The sequence below is a fragment of the Lepidochelys kempii genome, chromosome 16 (assembly GCF_965140265.1).
Source record: "Lepidochelys kempii isolate rLepKem1 chromosome 16, rLepKem1.hap2, whole genome shotgun sequence".
NCBI classification, from domain to species: Eukaryota; Metazoa; Chordata; order Testudines; family Cheloniidae; genus Lepidochelys; species Lepidochelys kempii.
Window position 1 is genome coordinate 4,005,771 of NC_133271.1, and position 21,436 is coordinate 4,027,206.

At 54.5% G+C, this 21,436-nt stretch overlaps 1 protein-coding gene across 6 annotated transcripts in view; it reads right to left on the reverse strand.

The window, feature by feature from the left end:
* Window positions 1–21,436, reverse strand: part of LRSAM1 (leucine rich repeat and sterile alpha motif containing 1) — a 61,826-nt gene that overhangs the window by 22,215 nt on the left and 18,175 nt on the right. For 5 of the 6 annotated variants that reach the window (XM_073314468.1, XM_073314467.1, XM_073314463.1 and 2 more), the window contains exons 7-9: window positions 3,623–3,707; window positions 1,580–1,701; window positions 1,078–1,168 (exon numbers count right to left, since the gene is read on the reverse strand). In XM_073314468.1, the coding sequence (XP_073170569.1) occupies window positions 1,078–1,168; window positions 1,580–1,701; window positions 3,623–3,707 (298 nt within the window). Of the gene's footprint in view, window positions 1–1,077; window positions 1,169–1,579; window positions 1,702–3,622; window positions 3,708–20,934; window positions 21,024–21,436 lie in introns of all 6 variants that reach the window. The other variant, XM_073314469.1, reaches the window with a different exon arrangement.

Below are 21,436 nucleotides of genomic sequence, written 5' to 3' on the forward strand. Positions count from 1 at the left end.
CATCTGGCACCCCCCATATTGGCTATATAGCTTACACACACAAGCAGCGCTTCCGCCCTGGCCCTCTTCTCATCGAGCAGGCTTAAGGGTTTGTGTTTTAATACAGTCCCTTGTTCTTCTCCCAGGGCCTCCAAGCCCTTTGTGAAATAAGCCTGACATCCTCTCGTGGGGAAGAGAAGTCACATTGTCCCAATTTTATGGATGAGAAACAGAAGACGTAGAGACTGTGGCTTGTCCACAGTCACGCAGAGTCAGTAATGCAGCCTAGAATAGCTCTCCAGACTCCCTGCACCTTGATTTCTCCTGGGTTCAGGATAGACCACTACAGTGTCCTCGGGCAGGTGTAAAAAAGCAAAAAGGTTTTATCGGGCTGTCGCCCCCTTCGGGCAAGGCAATACCTGCAGTCACCTGCTTCTGCAACTGCAGGTAAGTCATCAGTAGCAAATCAAAACAGTCCTGAATTGGGCGCACTTTCCCCCAGAAAGGCTCTGGCAGCCAGCTGTCTCTCAAGCCGTCTGCAGCCCCAGCCAGGCACCTCTCAGAATGAGAGCTGGAAGCCTGTTCTCCGTCCCAGTCATCCCTCACTGAGCTGTGCTGTTCCCCTGGTAACCTTCCCTCCAAGACTGATGCCTATTGCAGGTGGAGTGGAGCAGGGCTGACTGAGCTCACAGCAGCTCATTAACCCTTTCCTGGTCAGTGTGGGGTCCACGTTCGCCATCACACTCCCACTCCTATACTTTAACCACAAGACCAATCTTGCCCCTTTCAGAAATTGGTCAGCAATTTCAAGAAGCCAGTAAGAAGTCAATACCCATCCCGTAGCTCATACTCTGGATGTCTGCCAGCTACGGCTTACATGCTGTCTAACGTATCTGCCACATGAGCAAAATGCCAATCAAGAGCTCCCAGAGGTACCAGGTACAGCCCATGAAGTACCAAACCCCTTTGGAACATCACACCTTCACAGACACATTCCTGGAACTCAGGGCAGGACCTGACTGGCATTTAGCCCCAGGTACGCTGTGCAGCAGACCCTTGACCTTTCACCCCCATCCACAGGCTGCTCCCCTTGCTTACCTTTGCACAGGAACTGCTGGATAGACTCTGTGCCAGCATTGCAAACATCATATGGCGGGTATGTCATGGACGAAGCATCCAGCGTCAGAGTCTCCAAAACAAAAAGCACACAGAGCTCCAGCTTTCATTCACAATCTAACAACCCAGACAGAGTCCCGCTGGCTCAAAGCCAGGGGGTCAAAGCAGCAGAAAAGGAGGGTTTCACCCTGGAGATTGAACTGCCGTACTTTCACTGCACCCCACTATAACTGAATGGCAGAATGTTTCTGCACTAGCAGGCATCACCCGCAGCCACCGTGATCTCACATTTCCTGCGCTTAGAGGATGCCATTCTGTTGAGAAAAATGGCATCATCCGCACAGGTAGGGAGTGTTCCAGCTCGGCTGCAACTGTGTTTGTCACCAGGGACAAGTAACAGAGTCACCTCACTGCCTCGGGGCCCCTTGCAGTTGCCTGGGTTGCGGGGGCCTAACACTGCCACATGTGCGCAGGGGCTGCGTACCTCCAGTGTGCGGATGTGCGCCAGCGCCTGGGGCAATTCCCGCAGCAGGTTCTCACTGACATCAAGGGTTCGCAAGCTGCGCAGGTCACCCAGGGTAGCAGGCAGCTCCTTCAGCTTATTACCTAGGGAGAAAAGGTCCGCCCCCCATTACCTGGGGAGAAAAGGTCCACCCCCCAAATTAGTCCACCCCCCAAACTGATCCTTCAGAGAATTCATTCCTCTGAATTGCAAATCCCTCAGCTGCCAGCTAGCTTGGTATTTTCAGTACATTGACTTGAGATTATACTAGTCTGTGCATAAAAATCACTTTGTCCCTACATTATGTACCATACATGAGGGGATCTCAAAACTTGGTGCAGGCTCAGCACATTTTAACACAGAGGCCATTGTAGACTCCGCCCTCATAGTCAAGATCGCTCGACAACTGTGCCACATAACATCCCTGGGGTCACTACAGCAGTTGCTTCCCTGGGAAGGTAACAGTGGGACACAGCCAGCTGGAAGCCAACACCATGTGACCAGCCAGCCCCTTACAAAAGATATTGGGAGGATGGTTAATGGCCTAAGAGGCTGACTAGTTAGCTACAACCCAGAACCCAAATGTACCAGGTTAAGGACTCAGTGGATTGAGTGCAAGGGGCTTCACAGAGGGGCAGGGCTTGACCCCTAAGCAGAGGGAAGGGACTTCAGGCTTAAGTGGCTGCATGGAAGGAACAAAAGTGAAAGTGGGAGTAAAACCCACAAAGAGAATTCAGAAGGCAGGAGGGAAGAAGAGGGGAGCTGGAGGAAGGGGTGGAGCTGGTCAGGGCCTGGGAGGTGAGGAGGAGAATAGGGCACGGGAGGGAAGTGGAAGCCAATTGAGGAATTCCAAGAGTGTATCTTGATTCTATACATAGTGTCAGAGACAGGTTTCCTGAGAGCTTTCTATATTTATAGACCTTCATTTCTCTTGTTGCCAGGAACTAGGCTCACAGCACAGAGTCTAGCTCTTCCCACCCCCCACCACACCACACCAAAAACATTGTCACAACTAAACCAAAAAGGGGAGTATTTCAATAGCCTACAGCAGATCTGCCAATCCTACTGCTTCCTGGCCCTTTCTACCAGCCTAGCAGAAAACTGAACCGACCTAGCGCCTGGTTCGGGGCAGGGGGATTTCACAGGAGATCAAGAAGCAAGAGGTATGTCAACATGTTTGAGAAACAACCCCAGCACTCAAATATTTAAGAGTCATCTTCTGTTTGCGTGACTTCTCCTGTCATGTCAATCACCTGTATTCATGCGCTCCCAAAATATAGCACTTAGTAGAGAAGAGTTTTGTGTCTGAATTTACACAAAGGGAATTTCCACACAAAAACTTTGTTAGCAAACGGTTGTGTGTCAGTGGGCTTTGTACATAAGTAACAAGCACACAAAATCGAGGAAATGTCCGGTTAAGGTGATAAATAGCACATGTGATCTACATCCCCCCCATCCCTGAGAGATCACTAGTACCCCACCCCGCATACACAGCATTCCCATTCCCCTGCCCTCCAGTCCTCTTCCTCCGGTCTAGCACCGCTGGCATCTGCAGAGGCAAAGTCACCAGGCAGAAAGAGGTTACTTTCATTCTCTGACTGTATTTCCCTCCACAGATGCAGGATCCCTGCTCTCCTCCCCTCTATGTTTGGGAGATTCAAGGAATGTGTAATCTAAGCCAGGGTGCCCAAAGTGCAGCCAGAGGGCGAAACACAGACTGGGGAGCTCTAAAATGCTCTCGCCCTAGAACTGCTGGTCTGAGCAGGCGCGGGGCCATTGCTTGTCACTGCTCTCACCCTAGAACTGCCAGTCTGAGCAGGCGCGGGGCCATTGTTTGTTATTGCCGGAGAGCTTGAACTAGCAACGGTTTCTGGTCATCTAACAAGGAAGATACAAGGGCAAGCAAGAGCCACAGGTGTGAGAGTTCAATATGGTTTTAAAATACGTAAATTACATGCAAATTAGGAGTTGGGAAATTGTTACTGCTGCTCTTCTGGTGGCCAGCCTTAGAAAAGTTTGCCATACCTTTCACATTGAGGGTCTGGAGCTGGGCGAGGTCCCCTATAGACCGTGGAAGAACTTTTAAGAGATTCCTTTCAAAGTTTAGGACCTAGGATGTTAAGAGAGAGAAGATATTCAGGCGATTCATTCCGTAAGCCTCGGAACCTCTGCTTGCTTATGTTCTGTCAGGGTGCCCATGAGCTCAATGGGTTTAGGAACTGCTGTTCGGGTAACAAAGCTCTTGGAAAGAGCCATTGGCCAGTCACTCAGGGAGACTTGGGATTCTGCAGCTGACCAGAAGACATGAGCACAGTTTTGGCCTAGCTGGGAAGAGCTGTTTTTGGAAGCTCCCACTGAGTCACTTTAAGAGGATTTGTCAATTTACTGTCCCTAAGGCCATGTCTAGGCGGACAGCATTGCAGTGGCGCAGTTGTATCGATATAGCTGCACTGCTGCAGCGCACCTGGTGAAGACATTTTATGCCGATGGGAGAGATTTCTCCTGTTGGCATAATAAAACCACCCCCACGAGCATCATAAGCTATATTGGTGAGAGAAGCTCTCCCGCTGACATAGTGCTGTGCATACAAACGCTTATGTTGGTGTAACTTATGTTACTCGGAGATGTGTGGAATATTCACACTGCGGAGCAACATAAATTTTGCAGACACAGGCTGTAGTGTAGACATGGCCTAAGGGTCTCGCTTTGCTAGTATTCAGGTTTCAGAGTAACAGTCGTGTTAGTCTGTATTTGCAAAAAGAAAAGGAGTACTTGTGGCACCTTAGAGGCTACCCAATTTATTTGAGCATGAGCTTTCGTGAGCTGTAGCTCACGAAAACTCACGCTCAAATAAACTGGTTAGTCTCTAAGGTGCCACAAGTACTCCTTTTCTCTTTGCTAGTAAGAGATCCTGCAGAGCTATCCTTTAGGAGCAAGACCCAGAGCATGTCCAGTTACTCAGAACAATGGTGATCCCCTTCATTGGTGAAAGCAGAACACAGAACTGAGTCCAGGTGCAGCAAGTGGAAAACAGGCTGACTTTCCGCCATCTTGCCCTTTATTTGCACAGAAAAATAAGCCAGCTATGATCAGATGGGCGCAATATACTGACACATAGGCTGAGGACCCAGTAACCTGTAACAGTCCATGGCTGTCCCAGACTCCTCAGAGTTACTCTTGAGGGACAGACCAGTCCTTGCTTACAGACAGCCCCCCAACCTGAAGCAGATACTCTCCAGCAACCACACATCGCACAACAAAAACACGAACCCAGGAACCTATCCTTGTAACGAAGCCTGATGCCAACTCTGTCCACATACTTATTCAAGTGACACCATCACAGGACCTAATCACATTAGCCACGACATCAGGGGCTCATTCACCTGCACTTCTACCAATGTGATATATACCATCATGTGCCAGCAATGCCCCTCTGCCATGTACATTGGCCAAACTCGACAGTCTCTACGCAAAACAATAAATGGACACAAATCTGACATCAGGAATCATAACATTCAAAAACCAGTAGGAGAACACTTCAACCTCTCTGGCCACTCAGTAAAAGACATAAGGGTGGCAATTCTGCAACAGAAAAGCTTCAAAAACAGACTCCAACGAGAAACTGCTGAGCTTGAATTAATATGCAAACTAGATACCATTAACTTGGGTTTGACTGGGAGTGGCTGGGTCATTACACATATTGAATCTATTCCCTTAAATTAAGTATCCTCACACCTTCTTGTCAACTGTCTAAATGGGCCATCTTGATCATCACTACAGAAGTTTTTTTTCTCCTGCTGATAACAGCTCATCTTAATTAATTAGCCTCTTACAGTTTGTATGCCAAATTCCACCTTCTCTGTATGTGTGTGTGTGTGTATATATATATATATTTTCTTACTATATGTTCCACTCAATGCATCCGATGAAGTGGGCTGTAGCCCACAAAAGCTTATGCTCTAATAAATTTGTGAGTCTCTAAGATGCCACAAGTCCTCCTAGTTTTTTTTTTTTTTTTTGGGGGGGGGGGGGGAATTCTTTGCTAGCTGTTCTGGTGCCACAGCAGCTTCTGCTGGGCAAAGGTGGAACTGCAGCACTTCTGGGACAAATGTATTTTCTGCTGGAAAAAAAAGAATTCTGTGGAACACGACTTCTGCACATGCATAATAGAGCAGAATTCCCCCAGGAGTATCGGGGTCGAGGGCAGGGGTAGTCAATTTTTTTTTGTCAAGGTCCAAATTTCTTGGCCAGAGCATAGTCAAGGTCCAGACTCCAGAGAAACATTTTCATACCACAGGTGACCCTGTTCAACACATACAATGCTGTGTAATACACCCAGCGCCTATATTGTTAATGCACTGCATAACCTAAAAATAATCTCCAGGAAAGATGTAATAAATTAGATCTCAGACTTTGAGAAAGTACATAGATTTCAGACAACGGTTTTAAATTTGAATTTGTTTTGAGTTTACAAGGAGTATTAACTTTGGTTTGTCAAATGAAATTATTGTAGGCATATTACCCCCCGCCCCTAGCTCCCTTCCCCATACCCCTGATTGACCGCACCCAGCTTAGGGTTACCATATTTCAAGTTCCCAGGACATGGCCAGAAGGGGAGGGGGAGCTGGCAGTACAGCTAGGGGTGCTAGAGGGAATATTTGGGGAGATGAGGGAGAAGTGTGTGTACTAGGAAGGGGTAATTGGGGAGTGCTGGAGGGGTGTGTACTGAGAGGGGATATTTAGGGGTGCAGGAGGGGTGGGTGCACTGGGAGGGAGAATTTGGGCATGCTGGAGGAGTTACCTGGTGGATGCTGGAGGGTCTGTGTACTGGGAGAGGATTCGAGGGGTGGAGGGTGCAAGAAGGCTATGTGTATTGGGAGGAGGTATTTGGGGTGTTGCAGGGGTGTGTGTGTGTACTGGGATGTGGTATTTGGGGGGGTACTGGAGGGAGTTCCTGAGGGGTCTGGAGGGTCTCTGTACTGGGAGGGGTATTTGGGGGGGGTGCTGGAGGGAGTACTTGGGGAGTGCTGGATGGGGCCCCTGGGGCCTCACTCTCAATGTGGGAGGCAGTGTTGCTCCGTGTCATAGTGTCAGAGTGGCTGGTGCAGGCCTGGGACTCAGTGCCAGCCCATCAGTCAGTGTTTCGCTGCCTCACCCCCTCTCCAGGGTGGGGAGCTGGGGCCTGGCTCTGAGGCCCTGTGGTAGGGCAGGTGACCTGGCTGAGAGATGTGTGGCAGCTCCGCTTACCTGGTGGGCTGGGTGACCCAGCTCTCCACAAGCCCCCAGATCGCCCACCAGCTCCCCACCCAGAGGGGCTCCCGCTGCTCCACTCACTGAGCCCAGATGCCAGCGCCTGCTCATTCACCCATATGGCCCACTCGCTACATCCCTCTGCTGCTGCCAGCTGGTGGAGGATGGAGCTGGTGAGGCTTCAGCTGCACCAAGCAGCCGCCTGGAGACACACTGTGCCCCGCAGCCTGGCCTAGCCACCTGCCCCTGACGGTGAGGCCCCAGTAGCGTAGCCAGGTGGGAGCAGCTGCTCCCTCTCTGAGCACAAGTGGTGCCTTTTTAATTTATAGGGGCCTTTTTAAATTTTTACTCACCTGGTGGCGCTCCGGGTCTTTGGTGGCCTTCCTGCGCTCCGGCTCAGCAGGGGCCTTCACGTGCTCTGGCTCCTCGGTGGTACTTCAGCAGCACAGGCCTTCCTGCGCTCCGGCTCAGCAGGGGCCTTCACTTGCTCCAGGTATCGGTGGCAGGGGCCTTCGGTGCTGCCAAGGACCCGGAGCGCTGCCCAGTGAGTACAAGCGGTTGGCACCTTTTTTTTATGTTCGCTCCACCTAGCTATGCCACTGGGAGGCCCTGCTCCCCATGGATCCAGTCCTGCTTGGCTTCAGCCCATCTGACCTTTACAGTCCACTCAAAAGTGTCTGGATTTCAAACTTGGTCCACCTTTTGACTATCCCTGGTCTAGGGGCATGAAACCCAGCAGAACCCTCTACTAAAGCTGCTGTAATCAGAATTAATTTTGTTGGTTTATTCGTACAGTACTCCTCACTTAAAGTGATCCCGTTAATGTCGTTTTGTTAGTGTAACAAAAATGATTAGGGGTATGGAACGGCTTCCGCATGAGGAGAGATTAATAAGACTGGGACTTCTCAGCTTGGCAAAGAGACGGCTAAGGGGAGATATGATTGAGGTCTATAAAATCATGACTGGTGTAGAGAAAGTAGATAAAAAAGTGTTGTTTACTACTTCTCATAACACAAGACCTAGGGGTCACCAAATGAAATTAATGGGCAGCAGGTTTAAAACAAACAAAGGAAGTATTTCTTCATACGACACACAGTCAACCTGTAGAACTCCTTGCTAGAGGATGTTGTGAAGGCTAAGACCATACCGAAGTTCAAAAAAGAACTAGATAAATTCATGGAGGATAGGTCCATCAATGGCTATTAGCCAGGACGGGCAGGAACGGTGTCCCTAGCCTCTGTTTGCCAGAAGCTGGGAGTGGATGACACGAGATGGATCACTTGATGATTCCCTGTTCTGTTCATTCCCTCTGGGGCACTTGGCATTGGCCACTGTCGGAAGACAGGATACTGGGCTAGGTGGACCTTTGGTCTGACCCAGTAGGGCCATTCTTATGTTCTTACATTGCTGATCAACTAGAGAACATGCTTGTTTAAAGTTGTGCAATGCTCCCTGATAACATTGCTTGGCAGCTGCCTGCTTTGTCCTCTGCTTGCAGAAAGAGCAGCTGGTTGGAGCGAGCTGGTGCGGGCTTGGAACCAGGGTGGACTGGCAGCCCCCCATTAGCTCCCCTAAGTTCCCTGTGCGGCAGCCACAGAGCAGGCTATCAATTGCTGGGCAGTTCAGGTGTCCCTCCCCCCACTGCCGTGTGCTGCTCCTGCCCTCTGCCTTGGAGCTGCTCCCTGGAGCCTCCTGCTTGCTGTGCAAGGGTTGGGGGAAGAGGGGTGCTAATGTCAGGGTGTCATCCTCCCCCCACTCCTGCCCCCCATCTCCACAGAGTGGGGGAGAAGGGGAACATGACAGGATGGAGGGAGCCTACTGCCAGCAGCTGCTGTCTCAACTTGCTCATCTACTTAAAAGGGCAGTGTAGAATCATAGAATCATAGAATATCAGGGATGGAAGGGACCCCAGAAGGTCATCTAGTCCAACCCCCTGCTCAAAGCAGGACCAATTCCCAGTTAAATAATCCCAGCCAGGGCTTTGTCAAGCCTGACCTTAAAAACCTCTAAGGAAGGAGATTCTACCACCTCCCTAGGTAACGCATTCCAGTGTTTCACCACCCTCTTAGTGAAAAAGCTTTTCCTAATATCCAATCTAAACCTCCCCCACTGCAACTTGAGACCATTACTCCTCGTTCTGTCATCTGCTACCATTGAGAACAGTCTAGAGCCATCCTCTTTGGAACCCCCTTTCAGGTAGCTGAAAGCAGCTATCAAATCCCCCCTCATTCTTCTCTTCTGCAGGCTAAACAATCCCAGCTCCCTCAGCCTCTCCTCATAAGTCATGTGTTCCAGTCCCCTAATCATTTTTGTTGCCCTTCGCTGGACTCTCTCCAATTTATCCACATCCTTCTTGAAGTGTGGGGCCCAAAACTGGACACAGTACTCCAGATGAGGCCTCACCAATGTCGAATAGAGGGGAACGATCACGTCCCTCGATCTGCTCGCTATGCCCCTACTTATACATCCCAAAATGCCATTGGCCTTCTTGGCAACAAGGGCACACTGCTGACTCATATCCAGCTTCTCGTCCACTGTCACCCCTAGGTCCTTTTCCGCAGAACTGCTGCCTAGCCATTCGGTCCCTAGTCTGTAGCTGTGCATTGGGTTCTTCCGTCCTAAGTGCAGGACCCTGCACTTATCCTTATTGAACCTCATCAGATTCCTTTTGGCCCAATCTTCCAATTGGTCTAGGTCCTTCTGTATCCTATCCCTCCCCTCCAGCATATCTACCACTCCTCCCAGTTTAGTATCATCCGCAAATTTGCTGAGAGTGCAATCCACACCATCCTCCAGATCATTTATGAAGATATTGAATAAAACCGGCCCCAGGACCGACCCTTGGGGCACTCCACTTGATACCGGCTGCCAACTAGACATGGAGCCATTGATCACTACCCGTTGAGCCCGACAATCTAGCCAGCTTTCTACCCACCTTATAGTGCATTCATCCAGCCCATACTTCATTAACTTGCTGACAAGAATACTATGGGAGACCGTGTCAAAAGCTTTGCTAAAGTCAAGAAACAATACATCCACTGCTTTCCCTTCATCCACAGAACCAGTAATCTCATCATAAAAGGCGATTAGATTAGTCAGGCATGACCTTCCCTTGATGAATCCATGCTGGCTGTTCCTGATCACTTTCCTCTCATGCAAGTGCTTCAGGATTGATTCTTTGAGGACCTGCTCCATGATTTTTCCAGGGACTGAGGTGAGGCTGACTGGCCTGTAGTTCCCAGGATCTTCCTTCTTCCCTTTTTTAAAGATTGGCACTACATTAGCCTTTTTCCAGTCATCCGGGACTTCCCCGGTTCGCCACGAGTTTTCAAAGATAATGGCCAGTGGCTCTGCAATCACAGCCGCCAATTCCTTCAGCACTCTCGGATGCAACTCGTCCGGCCCCATGGACTTGTGCATGTCCAGCTTTTCTAAATAGTCCCTAACCGCCTCTATCTCCACAGAGGGCTGGCCATCTCTTCCGCATTTTGTGATGCCCAGCGCAGCAGTCTGAGAGCTGACCTTGTTAGTGAAAACAGAGGCAAAAAAAGCATTGAGTACATTAGCTTTTTCCACATCCTCTGTCACTAGGTTGCCTCCCTCATTCAGTAAGGGGCCCACACATTCCTTGGCTTTCTTCTTGTTGCCAACATACCTGAAGAAACCCTTCTTGTTACTCTTGACATCTCTGGCTAGCTGCAGCTCCAGGTGCGATTTGGCCCTCCTGATAACATTCCTACATGCCCGAGCAATATTTTTATACTCTTCCCTGGTCATATGTCCAACCTTCCACTTCTTGTAAGCTTCTTTTTTATGTTTAAGATCCGCTAGGATTTCACCATTAAGCCAAGCTGGTCGCCTGCCATATTTACTATTCTTTCGACTCATCGGGATGGTTTGTCCCTGTAACCTCAACAGGGATTCCTTGAAATACAGCCAGCTCTCCTGGACTCCTTTCCCCTTCAAGTTAGTCCCCCAGGGGATCCTGGCCATCCGTTCCCTGAGGGAGTCGAAGTCTGCTTTCCTGAAGTCCAGGGTCCTTATCCTGCTGCTTACCTTTCTTCCCTGCGTCAGGATCCTGAACTCAACCAACTCATGGTCACTGCCTCCCAGATTCCCATCCACTTTCGCTTCCCCCACTAATTCTACCCGGTTTGTGAGCAGCAGGTCAAGAAAAGCGCCCCCCCTAGTTGGCTCCTCTAGCACTTGCGCCAGGAAATTGTCCCCTACGCTTTCCAAAAACTTCCTGGATTGTCTATGCACCGCTGTATTGCTCTCCCAGCAGATATCAGGAAAATTAAAGTCACCCATGAGAATCAGGGCATGCGATCTAGTAGCTTCCGCGAGCTGCCGGAAGAAAGCCTCATCTACCTCATCCCCCTGGTCCGGTGGTCTATAGCAGACTCCCACCACTACATCACTCTTGTTGCACACACTTCTAAACTTAATCCAGAGACACTCAGGTTTTTCTGCAGTTTCGTACCGGAGCTCTGAGCAGTCATACTGCTCCCTTACATACAGTGCTACTCCCCCACCTTTTCTGCCCTGCCTGTCCTTCCTGAACAGTTTATAACCATCCATGACAGTACTCCAGTCATGTGAGTTATCCCACCAAGTCTCTGTTATTCCGATCACGTCATAGTTCCTTGACATCACCAGGACCTCCAGTTCTCCCTGCTTGTTTCCAAGGCTTTGTGCATTTGTATATAAGCACTTGAGATAACCTGTTGATCGCCCCTCATTCCCAGTATGAGGCAGGAGCCCTCCCCTCACAGACATTCCTGCCTGTGCTTCCTCCCGGTATCCCGCTTTCCCACTTACCTCAGGGCTTTGGTCTCCTTCCCCCGGTGAACCTAGTTTAAAGCCCTCCTCACTAGGTTAGCCAGCCTGCTGGCAAAGATGCTCTTCCCTCTCTTCGTAAGATGGAGCCCGTCTCTGCCCAGCACTCCTCCTTCATGGAACACCATCCCATGGTCAAAGAAACCAAAGCCTTCTCTCCGACACCACCTGCATAGCCATTCGTTGACTTCCACGATTCGACGGTCCCTACCTAGGCCTTTTCCTTCCACGGGGAGGATGGACGAGAACACCACTTGCGCCTCCAACTCCTTTATCCTTCTTCCTAGAGCCACATAGTCCGCAGTGATCTGCTCAAGGTCATTCTTGGCAGTATCATTGGTGCCCACGTGGAGAAGCAGGAAGGGGTAGCGATCCGAGGGCTTGATGAGTCTCGGCAGTCTCTCCGTCACATCGCCTTTTAAGTACTTAGAGTGGGCTGCATACTTAAAAGGGCAATGCACATCTCTCTCTCTCTCACATATCTCTGTCTCTCTCTGCCATGCTGTTTCCCCTCCCTCCATTCGTGCTGCCTTGTAGAGTGTGAGGCTACATTAACAACGTGTTAACCCTTGAGGGCTCAACCAAGTGCTAGTTCATCATTTAGCAGTAACGCATTCCCTGGGAAACATCCCACTCTCTGATTCCATCACCTCAACCAAGCTTCACAATCATTGCTGTGTACAGTGCTAAATTGTTTGTTTAAAACTTATACTGTGTGCGTGTCTATATATATATATAGAGAGAGAGAGAGCGAGAGAGGGAGGGGGGGGGGTCAGGCCAGATGGCTACAGGAGAGTGATCCTACTGGGATCCGGGAAGTGGGCGGGCAAAGCCCGCCCACTGCTAAAGGATCCCCCCCAGCCTAAGAGGGAGATCCACAGGACCTGGACACCAAATAAATACAGGGGACAACTAATGAAATAACAGGGACAGGAGTGTGGTCAAAGGGTCAAACGAAGAGAACCGGACGGGGACACCGAGTAGAGAACCCCAGACAGCGCCCACTGCTCCTCAAAGGCGTCAAGGGAGTCAGTGGACGCCGCCCAGAGGAACTCTGCCTGGATACGTGAACGGACGGAGGATTGGAAATAGGCCCCACGATCACAGGAGACTCCATCGGCCAACCTCCTCACTCTGGTTTTATATATGGCCATTTTAGCTAGGGCCAGGAGATCCTGTGACTTTGTGGGGCTGCGGATAGGGAGTGTATAAATAAGAAGGTGAGGGGAAAAGTGCAGCCAAAAGAATAATAAAACATTTGTGAGGAGCTGGAATAGGGGCTGCAGCCTGGCACACTCCAGATATGTGTGCCAGGGTTTCCCTCATGCCGCAAAAGGGGCAGGTGTCTGGGATAGGGGTGAACTGCGCCAAGTACACGCCCGTGGTCACGGCTCTGTGAAGGAGCTGCCAACTGATATCCCCAGCAGGCCCTGGGACCAAGGTGGAATATAGGCTGGCCCACCGGGGCTCCGCACCCTCCAAAGGTGGCAGGAGGTCCCGCCATTTTGTATCGGGGCGGGACACAAGGGTGAGGGCGTGAAGGGTATTGAGCACGAGCGTGTATAGATGTTTCCTTAGCGCGGTCTGGAAGCAGACTGGCTGCAGCTTGTGGAGCCGGCTCACGGTGAAGGGGTGGAGAGGTCGGTTGGGTCCACGGGGCAGGGGCCTGATGAGGGGTGGAGCGTGAGCGGGGCGCACCCTCATGCAGGACCTGGTCGAGGTAAACCCGAGCAGTGGGTGGCAAAGCAGCCCTCACCTCCTGAAGTACGTGCTGGGGAGTACGAGGTCTGGAGAGCCCCATGTGCTGAGCAAGCGTCAGGGGATCCAGCCAGTCTCCCCGGTCGTAGTCCAGGAGGTCTCTGACTCTTGTGACTTTTGCCAGGACCAACCTCTGGCACACCGAGGGAGACTCCGCTATCTGCACGCGAAGCTGGGGGTTGTGTAGCAGGGGCTCCGTGAGGAGATCTGCCCCCTCGGTGGCCTCCACGAACCTGGTTGTTGAAAGCAGTTTCCAGGTTCGGAAGAGGTCCTGGCAGAAGACAGGCAGCCCGGAGAGGTCTCGCGGAAGACCTCTCGGATGGAGATAAAGGAGCTGTCGGTCGTTTCGGAGTCCTCGGAAGCGGCGCAGGAAGGCGTGCACCAGTACGCTCCACGCCGGACTACCTGCACCATAAAGGTGCCTCTACAGGGCCTGGAGGTGGAAGACATGGACCTGAACGTGCAGACACTTCAGGCCCTGCCCTCCCTCTTCCAGGGGTAGATGGAGAGCCCCTGCAGCGACGCAGTGCAGTCCTGACCAAAAGAACTCCAGAATAGATGTCCGGAGGTTGGCCAGAAAACCTGGGGCCGGGACCACAGCATGGACAGGACTAGTTGATTTAAGCACCAGCGCTCTCCCTCGAAGGGAGAGGCACCAGAATAGTCCTGTCCGTTTCCGGAGCCACTCTACCACCCCGCTCTCTAAATTGTACCAGTTTTCCGGCGGAGAGGGATGCGTAGCAGAAAGGTAAATGCCGAGATAGAGCAGCAGACCCGCGCTCCACCAGATGGCCTGAAGCGCGGGTGGGAGGGAGCTCGCCTGCCAGCCGTCCCTGACCACCAGGCCAGAGCTCTTGACCCAGCTGACCCGGGCGGAGGAGGTTGCCAAATAGATGGCCTGGTAGGCCTCCACCCGCACCAAGACGCCTGGGTCCTGGACCACGAGGAGCATGTTGGCGGCATACGCTGACAGGACCAGCCGCAGCTCTGGCTCCCGCAGCACCAACCCTGTCAACCTCCTGCGGAGGAGACAGAGGAAGGGCTCAATCGCCAGAGCGTACAACTGGCCCAAGAGGGCGCACCCCTGCTGTACTCCTTGCCCGAAGCTGACCGGTGAGCCTGATTAGACACTCTGCAGAGGCATACAGCACCCAGAGAAAACCCCAAAACTGGGGTCTGAAGTGAAACGCTCACGCAGTGCTCAGGAGATACCCGTGATCCACCCTGTAGAACGTCTTCTCCCAATCCAAGGACAGGAGGGCGAATGACAGACCATCCCTACACCCGAGTTCCAAAAGGTCCCAGACCAGATATAGGTTGTCAAAGATGCTGCAGCCCGGGACAGTGTAGGTGTGGTCTGGGTGGACCACGTCCGCCAGCATGGACCCTAGCCGCAGCGAGATGGCTTTTGCTATGACTTTGTAGTCTGTGTTGAGGAGTGAGACAGGACACCAATTTCGTAAATCGCGGAGGTCCCCCATCTTTGGCAATAAGGTGAGCACGGCTCGCCTGCACGAAAGAGGGAGGACCCCGCTCTGCAAAGACTCAGCCCAGACGGTGACTAGGTCTGGGCCGAGAACATCCCAGAACACGCGGTAGAACTCCACAGTCAGCCTGTCCATGCCCGGAGATTTATTGGTGGGCATGCAGCGGAGGGCTTCCGTGAACTCGGCCAGAGTGAGAGGCAGCTCCAGCCGGTCTCGGTCGCCCGCACTGACCATAGGGAGCTCCTCCCAGAGCATTCTACAAGCGTTAGGATCGGTCGGATCTGGGGAGAAAAGGCTTGCGTAGAAGGCTCTTGCCCTCCTGCACATCTCCACCGGATCCGTGAGGGGGGTGCCATCTTCTACCAGAAGGCAGGTGATGCGCTTCTTGGACCCCCTTTTTCTCCAGGGCGCAGAAGAAGTGGGAGCCGCGATCCATCTCCCGAAGGAGACGGATGCGGGATCAAACAAAGGCACCCCGGGACTGATGGTCCTTAAGGGCCCGGAGCTCCTCCCGCTTCTCCTGGCACGCTCCGCAGAGGGGCGAATCCTCAGGGCTGGCGGCCAGATGCCTCTCCAGCTCTAAGACCTCCCGACCCAACTGCTCTATCGCCGCATCCCTCCATCGGCTGGCGCCCCGGGCGTAGTCATGGCAGAAGAGCTGGGCGTGCACCTTCCCCAGGTCCCACCACTGCCCTTGCCAGGCCAGCCAGAACTCCCAGAAGGATGTCATGAAGCCCACATCCTCCAACAAGCTGTTGTTGAAATGCCAATAGACCGGCCCCGGCCTCTCCGTGCAGAGGGAGGCTGTCACGGTGGCTAAATGATTGTCAGAAAATGGGGCCAGCCGGATGCTGGAGGAGTGGGCTCATAAAAGGTGGAAGCGTGATAAATAAATGCGGTCCAACCGGGAGTGGCACGACCGATGGGCCTCCACCTGGACAAAGGTGAATGTGGAAATGTCATCCGGGTGGTGGTTGCGCCAGACGTCCACCAGGGAGTGGTGTTCGACTATCTCCCGGAGGATGTCCGCGGCAGCCAGGCACTGCTCGGTCCGTGAGCGGTCCCACTCCTCGAGGCTGGTGTTAAAGTCCCCGCCCAGGACCAGGCATTCGTGAGGATCCAAGGTGCCGAGGAAGGCCCACGCCTGCTGATAGAATCTTAGCCGCTCCGGGCCTGATGCTAGGGCATAGACATTAACGAGGTTGACCATGAGCCCCTCCATATGGACCCAGAGGTGCAGCAGGCGGCCCGGCACAGCCTTGGCGAGCCCCAGCACCTCGGGCTCTAGGTCGGGGGAGACCAGGGTCGCCACTCCAGCCGTACGAACTGTGAGATGGCTAAAGTAGATCCTGTCCCTCGAGTCCAGCTGCCAGCTGTCTTCGGCGGCCGGATCTGTATGGGTCTCCTGCAGGAAAACCACAGAGTACTCCCCCTCCCGAAGGAAGGAGAGCACCTGGGACCTGCGGAGATCCATCCTACAGCTCCGGGTGTTCAATGTTGCGATTGTGAACAGTGCCATGAGGAGGGCTGGGGGGGATCCTTGCTGGCAGGGACGCTCGCGGCCCCCATTTGACACGCAGCAAACTGTGACCTACCCCATAGGTGAGTAACGAGTCACGGAAGCCGCGGACTTGCTGGTAGGCTGCGGCAGCCTGCTTCCCGGTCCTTTTACCCTCCCCCATAAAGGCCCTTGCGGCCCGGAGGACCAGATGAAAGTCCCCCCATCACTGGAGAGCGAGCTGTACCTTGTTGCGGGAGCCACGGATGTCTTCTAAAAACTCCCGCAGCTCCTCTCGCAGCACAAGGGGGGGTGGGGTTACTGTCTCCTGGTCATCCCCTGACGGGGCCCCTGGCACAGCCCCGTGGCCCACTGAGACGGGCCGGCAGGGTGCGGACCCCCGACGGGGCGCCCGATGGGCTGGCGCCACGCAGCCCACCTCGAACCCTGGGGCAATAGGGGGCGGCGGAGGGAAGACAGCAGCCCCTAGTGGATCGGGACAGGGAAACACAACGCTGCCTGGGGGTCATTTACCGGAAATGGGAAGAAGACAGCCCCAGGGGCGGCAATAACATCGCAGGAAATGGAGGGGATTGAGACAGGGTCAGCATCGGGGCAGGGCCGGGGTCCGGGACAGGGGTAGGGGCAGAGGCGAGATTCTGAACTCCAGAAGCTAAGCAACTGGGCGGTGGCACTTCTCGGTCAGACTCAAGGGTTGGGGGGGATGGGGAGGGGCTCTCAGTGATGCCGGGTGCAGGCTCTATGGTGGGTTTGGCAGCCACGGCATCAGGAGGTGGACTGTGTTCTGTAAAGCCCCTGCCCAGGAAGGAAGTCGATTTTTCCACACCAATGAGGGGTGCCCCTGGTGACTCAGGTCCCGGTTGCCTGGCATTGGCCATCAGCTCAACAGCTGTCAGCAGGGAGCCTTCTGCGGATGGAACAGTCCAGGGACTCCTCGGAGGTGGGAGCAGAAGCAACAGTCAGGGGGAAGGAGCATGGGGAAAGAGGGGCTGGAGTGAGGTCGCCCAGATCGAGGACCGCTGGCAAAGGGTCGTCCTCCCCCTGGGTGACCAGGGTCAGACCCAGGGCCTCGATCTCCTCATATATGGACAGGAGATTGCTTTCCACCACCCCAGGGTTCTCCGCGCTGGCACCCGAAGCGACGGTCGCCTCGGGGCTCACAGGGGCTTCAGATGGTACCAGGGCAGGAGGGGCTCCCTCGGGGGCCTCGGAGGGGAGGAACTCCCGTGGAGGGGAGATACTACCTTCCGGTGCTGCCACATCTTCCCCAGCTGGCACCGGTGGATGGATCACACCCGTGGTCAAAGCGGAAGGCTCGGCATCGGTGCCCCCCTTCCTGGTCTTCTGGGGGGCCTCTGCATCGGCTGGGAGGAGCAGAGCTCGAGCCTTCCGCTTGCCCTGCTTCCCCTGTACTAGGGCTCAGCCCTCCATGGCATCATCTGGGGGCTGGCTAGCAGGGGTCGTGTCAGGGGGCAGAGGCGATGGCTCAGGACTCAGGGAGGGGTAACGGTAGGGCAGCACGAGAAAGGGAGGATTCCCCCTGGGCCAGGCCCTCTCCCATGCCCGGCGGTGTCCCTGCCGCACCCTCCTCCGCAGGCCCCACCAGATTCTCCCAAGCGGGAGCAGTGGTGGGCTGGGAAGGAGGAGGGGTGGCTTCAGGTGCCGGGCAGCCAGGGGCACCGGCGATGACGGGGTCGGCGCCCTGCCGGGGATCGGGGGTCCCGGATGCCCCTCCTTGCAGGGCCAAGGGCAGTCCCTCTGGATGTGCCCCATCGCCTGGCAGAGGTAGCACCGGGCCTCTCCCGTGGAGTAGTGCACCCGGTAACAGGCCCCCTGACAGGGGACAAGGAATGACCCCTCGAGCGCCTCTCCGTCACGCGCCGCCAGCAGAATGAGAGGACGTGACGGAGGGCAGGGTCTTTGCAGCCCAGTGGGAGAGGGCTGACAACGGAGATGGGTTTCCCCAGGGTGGAGAGGGCAGGTAACAGGGTGGCATTGGGAAGAAAGGGAGGGACGGAGGTCAGGACCAGACGGATGCCCAGGTCCTCTAGCGGCTCCAGGGGGATGAACACGCCCCCCACAGCCAGGCCCTTCTCCACTGCCTCCTGGGCGGTAGCCTCTGATGCTAAGAAGATGACGACCTTTCCGTACATTTTGGAGGCTGCCACAATGGCTGTGTGTCCCACCACCCTTGCCAATGCCCGCATGTACGTCTCCACATGGGGCGAGGCGGGCACGAGGAGGCAACGGACGCCATGCTTCCTGGTCAAGGTCGGGAAGGGGCCCTGGCCGCTATAGATGGTAGCGGAGGAGGTGGGCGGGAAAGAGGACGTAGCAGTAGGCCAGGGGGCTGCCGCCTCCTGGGCGTACGCCCTGGGGGCCGGGGGAGGGGCACCCGCAGAGCTGGTGGAGGGAACTGTGGGGAGGGGCGCCGCGGTTGGTGGCGGGGCCGCAGCAGTGTGGGCAGCCCCTGCCATGGAGGGCTTGGTCTTTTTTGCGGGGCCATTGCCCTTCTTTTTACCCTGGCCCTTCCTGCCGGCTGGGAGGGCTTCCCCAGGGTCGGAAGGGGCGAGGGACGTGGCAGCAGCGAAGGTCACCCCGGTGTCCACCTCTGCCGGTGCCCCAGCGGGGGCAGTAGCAGGTGGTTCGGCTGCGGCACTGGAGGTAGAGGCTCAGGGGGGCAACGGGGCAGCAGGTGGGGGAGGGGTGGTGGGGTTTTCTGGAGGGGCCCCACCCGTCTCGTCCCCCGCCATCAAGAGCAGGGAGGGAAGGGGAGACACCAGAAGGAGGAGGGGAGAGGGGAAGCAGGTCGACCACTCGTCCCCGCTAGGCTGCAGGCAGGGGAGGAGGGCGCCAAAGGGGGTGGGCTGGATGGGGGGGCAATCAGGAGTTGGGGTCAATAACCAACACTGGGTGGGATTCTGGCTCCTCTAGCTGCACTAGGGGAGGGGGGGATACAACAGCGTTGGGGGTGCAGTGAAGAGGGTTTAAACTAACATGGGGAGTGGCACAAGCGCATGGGAGGGGGCATGGACGCACAGAGCAAGGGGCTAGCTTCAGAGGCTGGGGCAGGGCAAACAAACAAGGGCTGCAGAGGGAAATGGGCGGGGCAGGCAAACAAACCGAACTAGTAAGGGGGGCTGGGGCAAAGGGGGGGCAAAGGACTGGAAGGGGCAAATGGGGCAGATAGCAAGGGGAAAAGCTGTGAGGTGGGCAGTCCAGGGGGGAGCACGTGCGCCCACATGCACTTACACAAAGTCAGTTTGGGCTGGCTGCTGCTTCTGGCCCAAATGGTGCAATCAGGGCGTGGCAAGCCAAGCAAGCAGCTGAGTCCAGAAGCAGGAGCTGAGGCAGATGGTATACACCCAGTGGGGTGGTAGAGGAGGCTGCGGTGGTGGTGGTAGTGGTGGGGGTTGGGGGGGAGACACAGATGGATCGGGGGGCAGCTCCACGCCACACCCCCGTGTCCCCACACACACAGTCAAGACCCCCACCACAAGAGCACAGTTTGAAAGTTACTCAGTTCCAAAGGCCCCCTCCACGGAGGCCGGCAAAGTCTCAAGGTGCTCCCCCACTGGTAGATCGTCCTTTTCTTCTCCTCTTCGGGGCTTCAGCAGCTCCAGGAAGCAGACTCCGCAGCAGCAGCTCCAGGAACTCCAGGTGGTGGTCCGGGTAGGCAGAAAGGACCCCTCTCAGGTGATGATGGTGGTGGTGTCCACAACAGCAACAGCTGGGATCCCTCACTCCCCCATTCTGGGGAGCCCGCCAGCAGGCTCCCGCCCCCCAATGGGCTGCAGTTGGAGCAGTAGCAGTACCCGAGGGTGGGGGGTCCAGCAGCTGGCGAGCAACCAGGTAGCAGAGAAGGGGGATGGTGTCTGGCCCAGCCAGGGGAGCAGCTGGAGCAGCAGGGAGAGCCCAGGGCCTAACAGCAGCAGTATCAGTATCAGCAGGAGCAGCAGCAGCCCTCTCCCTCCTTCTCCCTCCAGGCCAGAGGGCTACAGGAGAGTGATCCTATTGGGATCTACACATTAGTTAGTCACTGCTTAGTCTATTTTTCATTAGACACTGCAACCATTATTCCTTGCCTGGGACTACTGTGGGATCTCAGTGTTTACTAGGGGAGGCTCTTATCTAGCCCCCCAGTCAAAGCACGGAGCAAAGTCTCATCCCCTCTCAGACTGGCAGATGCCGATTTATTTCTTCCCATCTAGAACATATTTCCCAGCCTCCATTGCTAGAGCGCCACCTTCCCAACAGAAGGACAGAGCATACAACCCAATCAGAGCATGCTTCTGGGATCTCAGTTAGTTTGTTCACATAATGGTCCAATCCTACCCTACCCACGGAGACCATCTCCCTCCTCCACAATGCACAGCTTCCCATGGTCTATAAAACAGGGCTCCCAAAGTCACTGCTGAGGGCAGGTCTCTAACAGGCTGCACAGGACATATGCCCCCTCCATATTATGTACAAAACACACATACTTTAAGTCTTGTAATGCTCTTCCTCATTTCTCAGGAGACAAGATCCCTGTGCTCCAGTGGGTTCCCATCGTGGAATGTCCAGTAACTTCCTAGAGCAACAGGGAGTAATGAACTCCAATGCTCTTCATGGCAAGGGCGCATGGAGGGGAGGACTAATCTTCTTCCCCAGTGACGACAGGACGTCAGAGTTACAGTAGGCACACTGGGACTGTCGCTCCCGACACATTCATTTCAATAGGAGCTGCAGAACCTGAGTACTTCAGAAAGAAATTAGACTGGAAACTGCAGCCTCTCTATGCCTCCGGCACATGGTTGGTGACCTGCTGTGAGTGGTTTGCCGGCCGTTGCCCTATCCTAAAGGCCAGTTATAGCAGAATGGTGTAAACTGGCACCAAGGAATGTGACGTGCCTGCTATGCCCCAAACTGCCATTTTCAATGCGATTAACTTGGCTCTTAGGGAAAGTCAAGTGAGTGATAAGGATCCAGTGACTGACAACTGTC